The 16258-nt window shown below is 32.4% G+C and overlaps 1 protein-coding gene across 1 annotated transcript; it reads right to left on the bottom strand.

Moving 5' to 3' along the window:
* Positions 1 to 13660: 13660 nt before the first annotated feature.
* LOC127541810 (olfactory receptor 10AG1-like) lies at positions 13661 to 14626 on the bottom strand. The gene has a single exon (XM_051967062.1). The coding sequence runs from the start codon at positions 14582 to 14584 to the stop codon at positions 13661 to 13663; it is 924 nt and encodes a 307-aa protein (XP_051823022.1). The 5' UTR covers positions 14585 to 14626.
* Positions 14627 to 16258: the final 1632 nt, after the last annotated feature.

Below are 16258 nucleotides of genomic sequence, written 5' to 3'. Positions count from 1 at the left end.
AGAAAACTAGCACTCACTGTTCAGATCTTGGTAGTGTATATGAGTAATCTCATGCTGCATTGAGGCACAGAGTATAATCACAAGGAATTTTGGATTATCAATCATAACCTGTGGTTTTGAATTCCTCTTCTCTTGTTTTTTTTTAACTGAATAACTTTAGCAATATATTTGTCTCACTTAATTTGATCCTGTCTGAATGCAATTATTAGAGTAGATGTTTCTCTTATTTGTTCACCCCAATTAGAAGACTTGAATGAAAACAGGGGGAAAAAAAACCTAAAATGATTCTGGTATGATCGAGAGGCTTTGGACCTGCTCTAATCAGATCACCTGCTCTAAAATTCAGTTCTAAGTCCTGCCCTTTTCAGGCATTTTATTGTATAATTAGTATACCATCCAATTCTGATATCTGATTTCACCAAAAACTCCCAATCCTTGGTGTTCCAGATAAACTCTTAGGATTATAGACTTTTAAATCTGTTCTGCACCTGAATTCTCTTTTATGCATATAAATGAGGGGAAAGGGGAAAAGAAAGGGGAAAAGTGATGGAAGGGAAAATAGAAATAGGAGGGGAAAGGTGTAAGAAAGAGGTATAGGCTGTAAAAGGGGAGGCAAGTTGAGGGAGATGATAGAAGCAAAAAATCAGGGAAGAAAGGGGGAAGGAAAGAGAAAATCATAATTTGTGGTAAATAAGATGGCAGGAAATATAGAATTAGTTATTTTAACTGTGAATGTTAATTTGATGAACTCTCCCATAAAATGAAAGCAGATAGCAGACTGAATTAAAAAACAGAATCACACAATAGGTCATTTAGAAGAAACACATTTAAAGCAGAGTTATGCATACATTATAAAGATAAAAGGCTGGACCAGAATGTATGATGCTTCAGGTGAAGTAAACAAAAGCAGAGGTAGAGATCCTGATCTCAGATTAATCAAAAAATAAAAAAAAATCTAATTAAAAGAGATAAGTGAAATAATGTAATAATTTTACTGGGTGGGCTAGCACCCAGTACCCCCCGAATCAGCTGGAGTCAGAATAAGCAAAAGTCCTTAATCTTTATTCTTGGTCTTAGATGCAGGACTGAACAGGATGGAAGCAGATTCTGCATGAAAGCCTTCCTCCTTGTCCACCACCAAGTGTGTGTCCCTTGCTCATCTTATTCCACCCCCAGTTCCTCCTACAATTCTCTATACACCAATCATTGAGCCAGTACAGATAGTGGAAAGGACCATTTTCCAAGCATATTCCCATAGAATACTGTCCAATCAGTAGTTAGCCTCAAGTGCCCAGCAGTCCTGACCTCAGTGCATCCACCTAATAGTATCAGTCCTCTACAGATAAGGAAGGAAACTACACCATGCTAAACAGTGAAATGTCAATACTAATCATATATGCACCAATTGGTACAGCATCCAAATTGCTAAAGGGGAAGTTAAGAGAGCTTCAAGAAAAATTAGACAGCAAACCTATACTATTAGGTGATCTCAACCTTAGACTCTCAGAATTGCATAAATCAAACCTCAAAATCAATAAGAAATAAATTGAAGTTTTTAGAATTTTAGAAAAAAAATGAGATATGATAAATCTTAGGAGAGAATTGAATGGAGACAGAAAGCAGTATACTTTTTATTAGCTGGTCATGGAATGTATACAAAAATTTATCATATATGAGAACATAAAGATCTCAAAATCAAATACAGAAAGGCAGAAACTATAAGTATATATATATGTATTTTAAAATCATTATGCAATAAAAATCACATGCAATAAAAGGCCAAGGGAAAATAGACCAAAAATTAATTAGAAAGTATATAATCTAATCCAAAGGAATGAATAAGTGAAACAACAAATCATAGACACAATTGATAATTTCATCCAAGAGAATAACAATAATAAAACAACATACCAAAATTTATGGAATGAAGCCAAATCAATTATTAGGGGAAATGTTATATCTCTAATTGTTTACTTGCATAAAATAGAAAAAGAGAAGATCAGTTAATTGGACTTTCAACTAAAAAAGCTAACAAAAGAACAAATTTAAAACCCTCAATTAAATACCAAATTTGAAAAAAAATAGATAAAAGTTTAGTTAATTTGATTAGAAAAATGTCATGGTATATCCTAGATACAATGATATGTGTGCATAACTGAACAGTTCTCTTGTGGCCCAGGAAGAATTGGATTCAGAAGATAGAAATAACCTGGGAAGAAAAACAAAAATGCAAACAGTTTACATTCATTTCCCAGTGTTCTTTCTTTGGGTGTAGCTGCTTCTGTCCATCATTGATCAATTGAAACTGAGTTAGATCTTTTCATTGTTGAAAAAATCCACTTCCATCAGAATACATCCTCATACATTATTGTTGTTGAGATATATAATGATCTCCTGGTTCTGCTCATTTCACTTAGCATCAGTTCATGAAAGTTTCGCCAGTCCTCTCTGTATTCTTCCTGCTGTTCATTTCTTACAGAACATAATAATCCATAACATTCATATACCACAATTTACACAACTATTCTGCAATTGATGGGCATCCACTCAATTTCCAGTTTCTAGCCACTACAAACAGGACTGCCACAAACATTTTGGCACATACAGGTCCCTTTCCTTTCTTTAGTATCTCTTTGTGGTATAAGCCCAGTAATAGCACTGCTGGATCAAAGGGTATGCGCAGTTTGATAACTTTTTGGGCATAATTCCAGATTGCTCTCCAGAATGGTTGGAGTCCTTCACAATTCCACCAACAATGCATCAATGTCCCAGTTTTCCCGCCTCCCCTCCAACATTCATCATTATTTTTTCCTGTCATCTTAGCCAATATGATAGGTGTGTAGTAGTATCTCAGAATAATCTTAATTTTCATTTCTCTGATCAATAGTGATTTGGAACACTTTTTCATATGAGTGTAAATAGTTTCAATTTCACCACCTGAAAATTGTCTGTTCATATCCTTTGACCATTTGTCAATTGGAGAATGGCTTGATTTCTTATAAATTAGTCAATTTTTTTATATATATTTTGGAAATGAAGCCTTTATCAGAACCTTTAACTGTGAAGATGTTTTTCCCAGTTTGTTGCTTCCCTTCTAATCTTGTTTGCATTAGTTTTGTTTGTACAAAGGCTTTTTAATTTGTTGTAATCAAAATCGATTTTGTGATCAGTAATGGTCTCTAGTTCATCTTTGGTCACATATTTAATTATCCTATGTTCCTCTAATTTATTAATAATCTCGTTCTTTATGCCTAAATCATGGATCCATTTTGATCTTATCTTGGTAAACGGTGTTAAGTGTGGGTCCATGCCTAATTTCTACAATACTAACTTCCAATTTTTCCCAGTAGTTTTTGTCAAATAATGAATTCTTATCCCAAAAGTTAGGATCTTTGCATTTGTCAAACACTAGATTGCTATAATTGACTATTTTGTCTTGTGAACCTAACTCTATTCCACTGATCAACTAATAAATTTCTTAGCCAATACCAAATGGTTTTGGTGACTACTACTTTATAATATAGTTTTAGATCAAGTACAGCTAGGCCGCCTTCATTTGATTTTTTTTTTTATTAATTCCCTTGAGATTCTCGATCTTTTGTTCTTCCATATGAATTTTGTTGTTATTTTTTCTAGATCATTAAAATATTTTCTTGGAAGTCTGATTGGTATAGCACTAAATAGAGATTAGTTAGGGAGTATTTTCATCTTTATTATATTTGCTCGGCCTATTGAAGAGTACTTAATATTTTTCCAATTATTTGTCTGACTTTATTTGTGTGGAAAGTTTTTTTGTAATTTTGCTCATATAATACCTGACTTTCCTTTGGTGGATAGCATCCCAAATATTTTATGCTGTCAACAGTTATTTTAACTGGAATTTCTCTTTGTATCTCTTGCTGTTGGATTTTGTTGGTGATCTATAAAAATGCTGAGGATTTATGGGGATTTATTTTGTATCCTGCAACTTTGCTAAAGATGTGAATTATTTCTATTAGCTTCTTTTTTTTAATTTAATTTTTATTTAATAATTACTTTATATTGACACTCGTTTCTGTTCTGATTTTTTTTCCCTCCCTCCCACCCTCCGCCCCCTCCCCTAGATGGCAAGCAGTCCTTTATATGTTGGATATGTTGCAGTATATCCTAGATACAATATATGTTTGCAGAACTGAACAGTTCTCTTGTTGCATAGGGAGAATTGGATTCAGAAGGTATAAATAGCCTGGGAAGAAAAACAAAAATGCAGATAGTTCACATTCGTTTCCCAGTGTTCTTTCTTTGGGTGTAGCTGCTTTTGTCCGTCATTTATCAATTGAAACTCAGGTCTCTTTGTCAAAGAAATCCACTTCCATCAAAATATGTCCTCATACAATATCGTTGTCGAAGTGTATAATGATCTCCTGGTTCTGCTCATTTCACTTAGCATCAGTTCATGTAAGTCTCGCCAGTCCTCTCTGTATTCATCCTGCTGGTCATTTCTTACAGAACAATAATATTCCATAACATCCATATACCACAATTTACCCAGCCATTCTCCAATTGATGGGCATCCATTCATTTTCCAGTTTCTAGCCACTACAAACAGGGCTGCTACAAACATTTTGGCACATACAGGTCCTTTTCCCTTCTTTAGTATTTCTTTGGGATATAAGCCCAATAGAAACACTGCTGGATCAAAGGATATGCACAATTTGATAATTTTTTGGACATAATTCCAGATTGCTCTCTAGAATGGTTGGATTCGTTCACAACTCCACCAACAATGCATTAGTGTCCCAGTTTTCCCGCATCCCGTCCAACATTCATCATTATTTTTTCCTGTCATCTTAGCCAATCTGACAGGTGTGTAGTGGTATCTCAGAGTTGTCTTAATTTGCATTTCTCTGATCAATAATGATTTGGAACACTCTTTCATATGAGTGGTAATAGTTTCAATTTCATCCTCTGAAAATTGTCTGTTCATATCCTTTGACCATTTATCAATTGGAGAATGGCTTGATTTCTTATAAATTTGAGTCAGTTCTCTATATATTTTGGAAATGAGGCCTTTATCAGAACCTTTAACTGTGAAAATGTTTTCCCAGTTTGTTGCTTCCCTTCTAATCTTGTTTGCATTAGTTTTATTTGTACAAAGGTTTTTTAATTTGATGTAATCAAAATTTTCTATTTTGTGATCAGTAATGGTCTCTAGTTCATCTTTGGTCACAAATTTCTTCTCCACAAGTCTGAGAGATAAACTATTCTATGTTCCTCTAATTTATTTATAATCTCGTTCTTTATGCCTAGGTCATAGACCCATTTTGATCTTATCTTGGTATATGGTATTAAGTGTGGGTCCATGCCTAATTCTATTAGCTTTTTAGTAGAATCTCTGGGGTTCTCTAAGTATAACATCATATCATCTGCAAAGAGTGATTATTTGGTTTCCTCATTGCCTACTCTAATTCCTTTAATCTCTTTCTTGACTCTTATTGCTGAGGCTAGAATTTCTAATACAATGTTGAATAATAATTGTGATAGTGGGCAACCTTGCTTCACTCCAGATCTTACTGGGAAAGGTTCCAGTTTTTCCCCATTGTATATGATACTTACTGATGGTTTTAAATATATCCTCCTAACTATTTTAAGGAAAAGTCCTTTTATTCCTATTCTCTCAAGTGTTTTTATTAGGAATGGATGTTGGATTTTATCAAATGCTTTTTCTGCATCTATTGAGATGATCATATAGTTTTTGTTAGTTTGGTTATTGACATAGTCAATTATGCTAATAGTTTTCCTAATATTGAACCAGCCCTGCATTCCTAATATAAATCCTACTGAGTCATAGTATATTATCCTGGGGATGATTTTATGTAATCTTTTTGCTTATATTTTATTTAAGATTTTAGCATCAATATTCATTAGGGAGATTGGTCTATAATTTTCTTTCTGTTTTCGACCTACCTGGTTTAGGTATCAGTACCATGTCTGTGTCGTAAAGGAATTTGGTAGGACTCCTTCAATCCCTATTTTTTTCAAATAGTTTATATAGCATTGGAGTTAATTGTTCTTTAAATGTTTGGTAGAATTTACAAGTAAATCCATCTGGTACTGGGGTTTTTTCTTAGGAAGTTGGTTAATAGCTTGTTCTATTTCTTTTTTCTAAAATGGGACTGTTTAGGATATTTACTTCTTCCTCTGTTAATCTGGGCAAGCTATATTTTTGAAGGTACTCTTTCATTTCATTTATCTTGTCGAATTTATTGGCATAAAGTTGGGCAAAGTAACTCCTAATTATTGGTCTAATTTCCTCTTCGTTAGTGGAGAGTTCTCCCTTTTCATTTTTAAGACTAACAATTTGATTTTCCTCTTTCCTTTTTTAAATCAGATTTAGTAAGGGTTTGTCTAATTTATTGGTTTTTTCATAGAACCAACTCTTAGTTTTGTTAATTAATTCAATAGTTGTTTTTTTTTTTTTTTACTTTCAATTTTATTGATCTCTCCTTTTATTTTTAAAATTTCAAGTTTAGTGTTTGACTATGGGTATTAATTTGTTCCTTTTCTAGCATTTTTAGTTGCAAGCCCAATTCATTGACCTTTCCTTTCTCTATTTTATACAAGAGGTCTCTAGAGATATGAAATTTCTCTTTATTACCACTTTGGCTGTATCCCACACATTTTGGTATGATGTCTCATTATTGGGTGAAATTATTAATTATATATATGATTTGCTGTTTCACCCAAACATTTTTTAGCATGAGATTATTTAGTTTCCAAGTATTTTTTGGCCTATTTTCCCCTGGCTTTTTGTTGAATGGAATTTTTATTGCAGCATTGTCTGAAAAGGATGCACTTATTATTTCTGCCTTACTGCATTTGAGTTTGAGGTTTTTAAGTCCTGGTATATGGTCAATTTTTGTAGAGGTTCCATGAACTGCTGAGAAGAAAGTATACAGCTTTCTGTCTCCATTTGGTTTTCTCCAGGGAGCTATCATATCTAACTTTTCTAGTATTCTATTTACCTTTTTGACTTCTTTCTTATTTATTTTGTGATTTGATTTATCTAATTCTGAGAGTGCAAGGTTGAGATCTCCCCCTATTATAGTTTTGCTGTCTATTTCTTCTTGCAGCTCTCTTAATTTCTCTTTTAAGAATTTAGATGCTACACCACTTGGTGCATATATGTTTAATACAGATAGTGCTTCATTATCCATGCTACCCTTTAGCAAGATATAATGCCCTTCCTTATCTCTTTTAATTAGATCAATTTTTGCTTTTGCTTGATCCGAGATCAAGATGGCTACCCCTGCTTTTTTGACTTTATCTGAAGAATAGTAGATTCTGCTCCAACCTTTTAACTTTACTCTGTATGTATCTTCTTGCTTCAGGTGTGTTTCCTGTAAAAAACATGTTGTAGGATTCTGGCTTTTAATCCATTCTGCTAACCGCTTCCTCTTTATGGGGGAGTTTACCCCATTCGCATTTTTGGTTAAAATTACCAATTCTGTATTACTTGCCATCTTATTAACCACTGTTTATCCTTTTCTCTCTTTTTTCCCTCTTAGCCCCCTCCCCAGTATTAAACTTGTGAGTACCACTTGCTTCTCACAGCCCTCTCTTTTTAGTATCCCTCCTCCCACCTTAGAGTTCCTCCCCCTATCTTCCTCCTTTTTCTCACAGTTTCTGTATTCCCTTCACCTTAGCTTATTCCTTCCCTTTTCACTATTCCCCTCTCACTTTTCAATGTGGTAGGAGAAATTTCCCCCAAAATTGAATATGTCTAAATTTTTTCTCTTTAAGCCAATTCTGAGGGCAGTAAGATACCCACTATATTCCTCCCTCTCCATTATTTCTCTCAGATATAATGTTTCTTTGCCTCTTTGTGAGATGTAGTACCCCCACTTTACCCTTTTCCAAGTACAATGTTCTTCCTACATCTAGTTTCCAAAACAAGGTATACACGTATTCTTTATACAGCTTTATAATGGAAATATAGTTCCCAAGATTTATTTTTACCTTTTTAGGTTTCTCTTGAGTTCTATATTTGTAGATGAAACTTTTTGTTAAGTTCTGGTTTTTTTTTTCATCAAAAATAGGTGAAATTTTCATATTCCAGGTATACTTAGAAAGTGCATGTATAATTTTATTTTATTATGATAATATGAAGAGAGACTTAAGGTAAAAAGGGGATTGTACTGGAAAAAGAGGGAAAAGAGGTAAAATAAGGGAAATTAAATCTCATGTAAGAGGCAAAGAAGACCTATTATAATTGAGGGAAAGAAAGGAGGTGGATGAACATTGTGTGAATCTTAACTCTAATTCGATTTTTATCAAAGAGGAATACAGGACATATTTGGTTTCACAGAGAAACTTGTCTCACCTTCTAGGGATGTGGGAGAGGGAAAGGGGGAAACTAAATAGTAGGGAAAACGGAAGTAATAAGGAAAGAGAGCCTCTAAAGGAGAAGAGGAGTTTGAAGGATATTGTAGTCAGAAGCAAAATACTGGGGAGGGGAGAAGGGAGAAAGGAAAAAGAAAATAATAACTTAGGGTAAATAAAATAGCAGAAAACAAAGAAATGGTTATTAACTATGAATTTGAATGGGATGAATTCTTTCATAAAGTGGAAGCAGAAAGTAGACTGGATTAAATTTCAGAATCCTACAATATGTTATTTACAAGAAACACATTTAAAGTATAGTGATACATGATACAATATAGAATAAAGGTAAAAGACTGGAGCATAATTTATTATGTGCCAGGTGAAATAAAAATAACAGGCCATCCTGATTCTGATGAGATTAGATTCAGGGAACCAAATGATGAGATTTGGGTTCCTGGTGGTCAGGGATTTAGATGATAAGGTTAGTGAAAGTTTCAGGCTTCAGGGTAGAGACATGGCCCTCCTAAAACCCATTGGGATTAGATGCATGTGTAGGGAGTTTTGGGGAGCCCCCTTCTAGTGGTGCAGAGGTCCTTTGTAAAGGAATTTACAAAGCTGAAAAGCTAGACTGATTAAAACAAACAAACAAACAAAGCAAGTAAACAAACAAACAAACAAAAAAAAATGGTTTATTATTGGCATTGGGAAGTCAGCCTTTGCTATGAATGAATAGAAAGGCTGAATTCCTTAGTGGCAAAATTTGACAGAGAAATAATTGGGTCTTTACATTGGCAGGATTCAAGGAGAAAGTCTCCTTGTAGGAGTTATAGAGAGTTTCAGATTCCCTTCAATCTCAGATCAAGCAAAAGCAAAAACAGACCTAATAGAGATAAGGAAGGAAATTATATCTTGCTAAAGGATACCATAGATAAAGAGGTAATATCAATACTAACTATATATGTACCAAGTGGTATAGCATCCAAATTCCTAAACTAGAAGTTAAGAGAGTTTCAAGGATAAATAGACAACAAAACTATAGTGATGTGAGATGAAGTGAATGAATCTGGCTCTGAGTCCCATCCTGGCTGAGTTTGTCCCAGCTTATATGCTCTCTTTTAATTATATCATCATAGGTGTGAATCTTGTGGAACTATATTAAGTATTAAGTACATATACTGAACTAGAGAACTATTAATTATCATACTAAACTAGATAACCATTGTTTTATCAATTCCACTGACAACACCTAGTAAGAATCCCTGTTTCAAGTACAAGAGTTCTGGCCATAACAACTAAAAAAAATAGGTGTGGTGTGATAGATCTTTGGAGAAAATTGAATGGAGACAAAAAAGAGTTTATTTTTTTTCTCAGCAGTTCAAGGAACCTATATAAAAATTGACCATGTGTTAAGTCAATTCAAACCTCAAAATCAAATGCAAAAAGGCAGAAATCACAAATATATATTTTTTCCATATCAATATGCAATAAAAATCACATGCAATAAATGACTAGGGGAAAATAGACCAAAAATTAATTGAAAGCTAAATAATCTAATCCAAAAGAATGAATGGGTAAAACAACAAATTATATATGCAATAAATATCTTCATGCAAGAGAATGACAATAATGAGGCAAAATGCCAAAATTTGTGGATTGCAGCCAAAAAGCACATTAGGGATTATTTTATATTTAAGATGCTTACTTGCATAAAACAGAGAAGGAGAAAGTCAATGAAATGGGCTTACAACTAAAAAAAGCTAGGGAAAAAATTAAAAACTCTCAATTAAATACCAAATTTGAAATTTTGAAAAAAAAAAGAAATTTAAAAATTGAAAATAAGAAAACTATTGAATTAATGAATAAAACTAAGAATTAGTTTTATGAAAAAAAACCCAACAAAATGATAAATCTTTAGTTAATTTGATTAGAAAAAAAGAAGAAAAAATGTTAGTCTCAAAAATCAAGGAAGAGGAAATCAATGCAATAATTTAGAGTTATTTTGTCAAACTATATGCCAATAAATTTGATAATCTAAATGAAATGGAGGAGTATCTACACAAATATATAGATTGCCCAAGGTAACAGAAGAGGAAATAAATATTCCCATTTTAGAAAAAAGCTATTAATAAACTCAGAGGCAGATGGATTTACATGTGAATTGTACCAAATATTTAAGTAATGATTAATTCCAATACTATATAAACTATTTGAACAAATAGGGAGAATAGGAGTTCTACAAAATTACTTTAATGACACAGATATGGTGCTCAGAGCTAAATAATGTAGGGTAAAAATAGAGAAAGAAAATTAAAGACTAAATTCCCTAATGAATATTGATTCAAATATCTTGAATTAAATATTAGCAAGGAAATTACAGAAAATCATTCCCAAGATAGTACAAAATGTCCAAGTACAATTTCTCCCAGGAATGCAGGACTAGTTCAATATTAGGAAAGCTACTAACATAATTGACTATATCAATAACCAAACTAACAAAAACATGTGATTGTTTCAATTGATGAGGAAAATGCATTTAATAAAATTCAGCACCCATTCCTATTAAAAACACTACAGAGTGTAGTAACAAATGGACTTTTCCTTAAAATGAACAGTAACATCTATTTAAAATCATCAGCAAGAATCATATGTAATGGGGATAAGTTGAAACCATTCCCAATAAGATCAGGGGTGAAACAAGGTTAACCACTATCATCATTAATATTCAATATTGTATTAGAAATGCTGGCTTTGACAATAAGAGAAGAAAAAGAGATTAAAGGAATTAGAGTAGGTAATGAGGAAACCAAGTTGTCATTTTTGCAGATGATATGATGATATACTTAGAGAACTCTAGAGAATCAACTTAAAAAAACTATTAGAAATAATCCACAACTTTAGCAAAGTTGTAGAATACAAAAATAAATCCATATAAATCATCAGCATTTTTATATATTAACAACAAAGTAGAACAGCTATCTTTAGCTGAGAAATTCAATTCAATATAATTGTCAATATTATGAAATATTTGGATATCTATCTTTCAAGGGAAAGTCAGGAACTATATGAACATAACTACGAAACACTTTCCACACAAAGTCAGATCTAATAAGTTGGAAAAATGTCAAGTGCTCAGGTATAGGCCAAGCAAATATAATAAAAATTACAATACTACCTAAATCAATCTACTTATTTGGTGCCAATCATTAGGTTAGTCAATTAAACTCCCAAGAAGTTATTTTACAGAGTTAGAAAAACTAATAACAAAGTTCATCTGGAAGAACACAAGTTCAAGAATTTTAAAGAGATTAATGAAAAATGCTGATGGAGGTGGCCTAGTTTTGACAGATCTAAAACTATTTTATAAAGTAGCAACCATTAAAACCATATAGTACTACCCTAAGAAATGGAGCAATTGACCAGTGAAATACACTAGGATTACAGGAAAAATAGTAAATAAATTTAGTAATCTAGTATTTGACAAACCCTAAAGACCCCAGCTTTTGGGATATGAACTCATGATTTGACAAAAACTGCTGAGAAAATTGGAAATTTAGTAGAAGAAATTAGGCATTGACACACAATTAACAAAAGCAAGATAAGGGCAAAAAGATTTTTTTTTTTTTTTAGACATCAAGAGTAACATTATAAGTGAATTAGATGAACATAGGATAGTTCACCTCTCAAATCTGTGAAAAAGGAAGTAATTTGTGACCAAGGAAGTACAGGAACTCATTATTGAATACCAAATAGATAATTTTGATTATATTAAATTAAAAAGTTTTTTGTACAAGCAAAACTATTGCAAACAAGGTTAGAAGGGAAGCATTAAAATGGGAAAACATTTTTACATTTTAGGGTTCTGATAAAGGCCTTTTTTTTCTAAAATATATAGAGAACTGACTCAAATTTATCAGAATTCAAACCATTCTCCAAATGATAAATGGTAAAAATTTGAATAGATAATTTTCAGATGAAGAAATTGAAACCATTTGTACTCTTATGAAAAGATACTCTAAATTATTATTAATCAGATAAAGGCATATTAAGACAACTGTGAGATACCACACTTCTTAGATACATTAAGATGACAGGAAAAGATAATGATGAATATTGGAGGGCATGTGGGAAAACTAGGACACATACTTTGTTGGTGGAACTGTGACCACATCCAACCATTCTGCAGAGCAGTTTGGAACTATGTTCAATAAGTTATCACACTGTGCATACTCTTTGACCCAGTAGTGATTATACTAGGCTTTTATCTCAAAGAGATCTTAAAGGAGGGAAAGGGTCACAGCCACATTTTCAAAAATGTTTGTGGCAGTCCTTTTCATAGTGGTAAGAAACAGGTAACTGAGTGGATGACCATCAATTGGAAAATGGCTGAATAAGTTATGGTATATAAATGTTATTGAATATTATTGTTCTGTAAGAAAGGAAAAAGAGGATGATTTCAGAGAGGCCTGGACAGACTTACATGAACTGATACTAAGTGAAATGAGCAGAAACAGGAGATCATTACACACTGCACCAAAAAAGATTATACAATGATAAACTCTGATGGACATGACTTTTTATAACAGTGAGATGATTGATGCCATTTCCAATGATCTTGTGATGAAGAGAGCCTTCTACACCCAGGGAGAGGACTGTGGGAACTGAGTATGGATCATAATGTAGCATTTTCTATCTTTTTATTGCTTGCATTTTGTTTTCTTTCTCATTTTCCCCTCTTTGGTCTGGTTCTCTTGTTCATCATGATATATATATATATATATATATATATATATATATATATATATATATATATATATATTGAATTTAACATATTTTTTAACAATGTTTAACATATATTGGATTATTTTTCATGCAGGGGAGGGGTGGAGGGAAGAAAGGGAAAATTTGGAACACAAGGTTGTGTAAGGGTCGATGTTGAAAAATTATCCATGAATATGTTTTCAAGATAAAATGCTTTAATAAAAAAAGAAGTAAGTTTGACTTTTTTTAGGACAACAGGACAAAATATACTCAGGTTTAACTTGATGTTTCTGTAGAAAATAATCGCCATTTGAGATAAAGGACACTTTCATTAATCTAGTCAAGTACTAGAGAAATAAACTAGACATCATAGAAAGCAGTGGGTATCTTTAAATATAATCAATTATACTTTTTTTAACATATAGAAAATTTATGAAAAGGAGAAATCTATTTCTTAGTTTCAATGTGACAAAAGGAAAGAAAAACTATTTTAATTATTTATTTTTTTTAGATTTGACCATTTGATTAATGAATCACATCATTTGGGAAGCAATTTTCTCAGTGCAACAATTACATCCTTATTCCTCAGGCTGTATATTATAGGGTTTAACACTGGAGTCACAATAGTATAGAAAAGAGCAAAGATCTTGTCTGATTTAGGTGAATGACTGGATTTGGGTCGCAAATACATAATACTAGCAGACCCATAGAATAAACATACAACCATGAGGTGAGAAGAACAAGTAGAAAAGGCTTTGGATTTCCCAGAAGTCGATGGTAGCTTCAGGATGGTGGCTATGATTCTGAAATAGGATGTTAGGATTAACAGAAAGGGAATCATGACAAAAAAGAAAGTATTAACATGGACAGTGATCTCTCTCTGATATGTGTCCCCAAAGGCAACCTCCAGCAGTGGTGAGGCATCACAGAAAATATGATTGAGTTTGTTAGGACCATAAAATTTCAGAGAGAAAATATGATATGTGAGTCCTATTTGGGCTGGTACTCCTGTGATCCAGGAGGCAATCACCATTTGGACACACGTCCTGTGATTCATGATGAGAGGATAGTAAAGAGGCTTACAGATGGCTACATATCTGTCATAAGCCATCACAGCCAGGAATAAGCACTCTGCAATTCCTAGAATATAAAGGGAACAAATTTGCAAAGCACAGGACACAAATGGGATGTTTCCCTTCTGAGTCCAAATATCTCTAAGTATTCTCGGGAGAGTGACTGATGTGTAACAGATTTCCAAGAAAGAAAAATTTCCAAGGAAAAAGTACATGGGGGTTTGAAGAGCAGGACTTGTCTTGGTTATAACAATGAGCAGGCCATTTCCTATAAGTATATTAATATAGATGATTAAGAAAATTCCAAATAGAAGACTTCGGAGATTGGGAAGGTCAGAAAATCCCAGGAGAATGAATTCCACCACGAATGTAACATTGCTTCTTTCCATTTGGTCAATTTGTAATGGCTGTGGAAATATTGAATTCAAAATGAGCAAATAACTTTCTTCTCCTAGGCCTCAGTTTATAACTTAGAAATATAGAAAGGGACATGGAGAAAAGCTGTTGTTTAAACAACCTGTTATAACGCTGATAACATTTGTAATTTATATTATCTTCCTATATATACTTGGCATTTAATATTCTATTCTACAAAGGTCACTTCCAACTCTTAACATTCTATATTCTCTTTTAGAAAGTGAATATAACAAATGAATTTAGGTAAACTATGTACATATGTCAGGCAAGATACCAATGTTCTAAAACTACCTTTCTTGAGTATCAGAGTGAAAATATAGATGTTTAGAAATATCCAATCACTTCGTTGAAATTACCTAACTTTCATATCTACCTTCTATATCACCATTAATATTTTGATTTTTTAAAGGTTCTCCTGATATCAGAAGCCATGGCTTTTACTAAAGATATGAATTTTATGGAATTGAATAAAATTTTAATTTCTCCAACAGTAATGGCCTTAAGAGACTTGTTTTGTTAGTTTTTAAAGCTTTATTCATGATTTTTTTCTTTCTGGAAATTTTTTTTTTTCCTACTCATTTCTCATCAGATTTTTCCATTTTCTCAAGACCTATCTCATCTTTACTTGATCACGTTAACTAGCAGACATTTGTCCCCTCATGGAATTACTTGATCATGACAAAAACCCATTAATTTCTAACTAGCATATATTGACCTTTTCCTGTATTTTCATACATGTATTCCATTTTGGTTCTGAAATGCTAAGTCTTTAGATAATTTACATGGTGCTAAGTGAAATGAGCAGAACCAAGAGAATATTGTATACAATAACAATAAAAATATATGATGATCATCTGTGTTGGACTTGGCTCTTTTCAATAATCAAGTGATTCAAAGCAGTTCCAATAGATTAATGACTAAAATGCCATCCACATCCAGAGAGAGAACAATGAAGACTCAGTGTGAATCAAAGCATGGATTTTCACCTTTTTGGTTATTTTTATTATTTGTTTCCTTATTTATTTTTTCCCCTCTAATCTTTTTTTTTTTTTTTTTTTTTTTGCCATTTTGATCTGATTTTTTTTTTTTGCTCGCCATGACAAATATGGAAATATGTTTACAAGAGTTTTACAATTTAATCTATATTAGATAACTTTCTGTCTCAGAAAAGGGAAGGAGGGATGATAGGGAGAAACATCTGGAAATATAGATTGCTAATATTAATATTGAAGACAATCTGTGCATGCATTTGGAAAAATAGAATACCATCAAAAACATTAAAATAAAAAAAAAAATTCTAAGTTTTTTTTTTGACAAGTGTCTTGTCATATATCTCTATGTACATTGAACAATAACACATAACAAATAACAAAAGATGTGTATTCAATATGTGGATCACCATTGTGATATTAGTTCAGGAATATTTCCTATTCCCAAATGCCTTGTTTATTGAATAATGCTTAAAATACCATCTTTAGAGATTTTGTCATCTGTAATAATGGATGAATAACATTAAATTAAGTTTTTCTCTTTTCAAACTCTAATTTGAAATCTTATTCTATTCATTCCTTATGCTGTATGTATTAAATTATTGAAAAATAATTGAGTTTTATCTTCAGCTAAGACATGCATCTGGTAAATCTATT

This window comes from Antechinus flavipes, chromosome 6, assembly GCF_016432865.1.
Source record: "Antechinus flavipes isolate AdamAnt ecotype Samford, QLD, Australia chromosome 6, AdamAnt_v2, whole genome shotgun sequence".
Classification (NCBI taxonomy): domain Eukaryota; kingdom Metazoa; phylum Chordata; class Mammalia; order Dasyuromorphia; family Dasyuridae; genus Antechinus; species Antechinus flavipes.
Note: the sequence above shows the minus strand (reverse complement) of the source record. Positions and strands in the feature narration are given on the sequence as shown.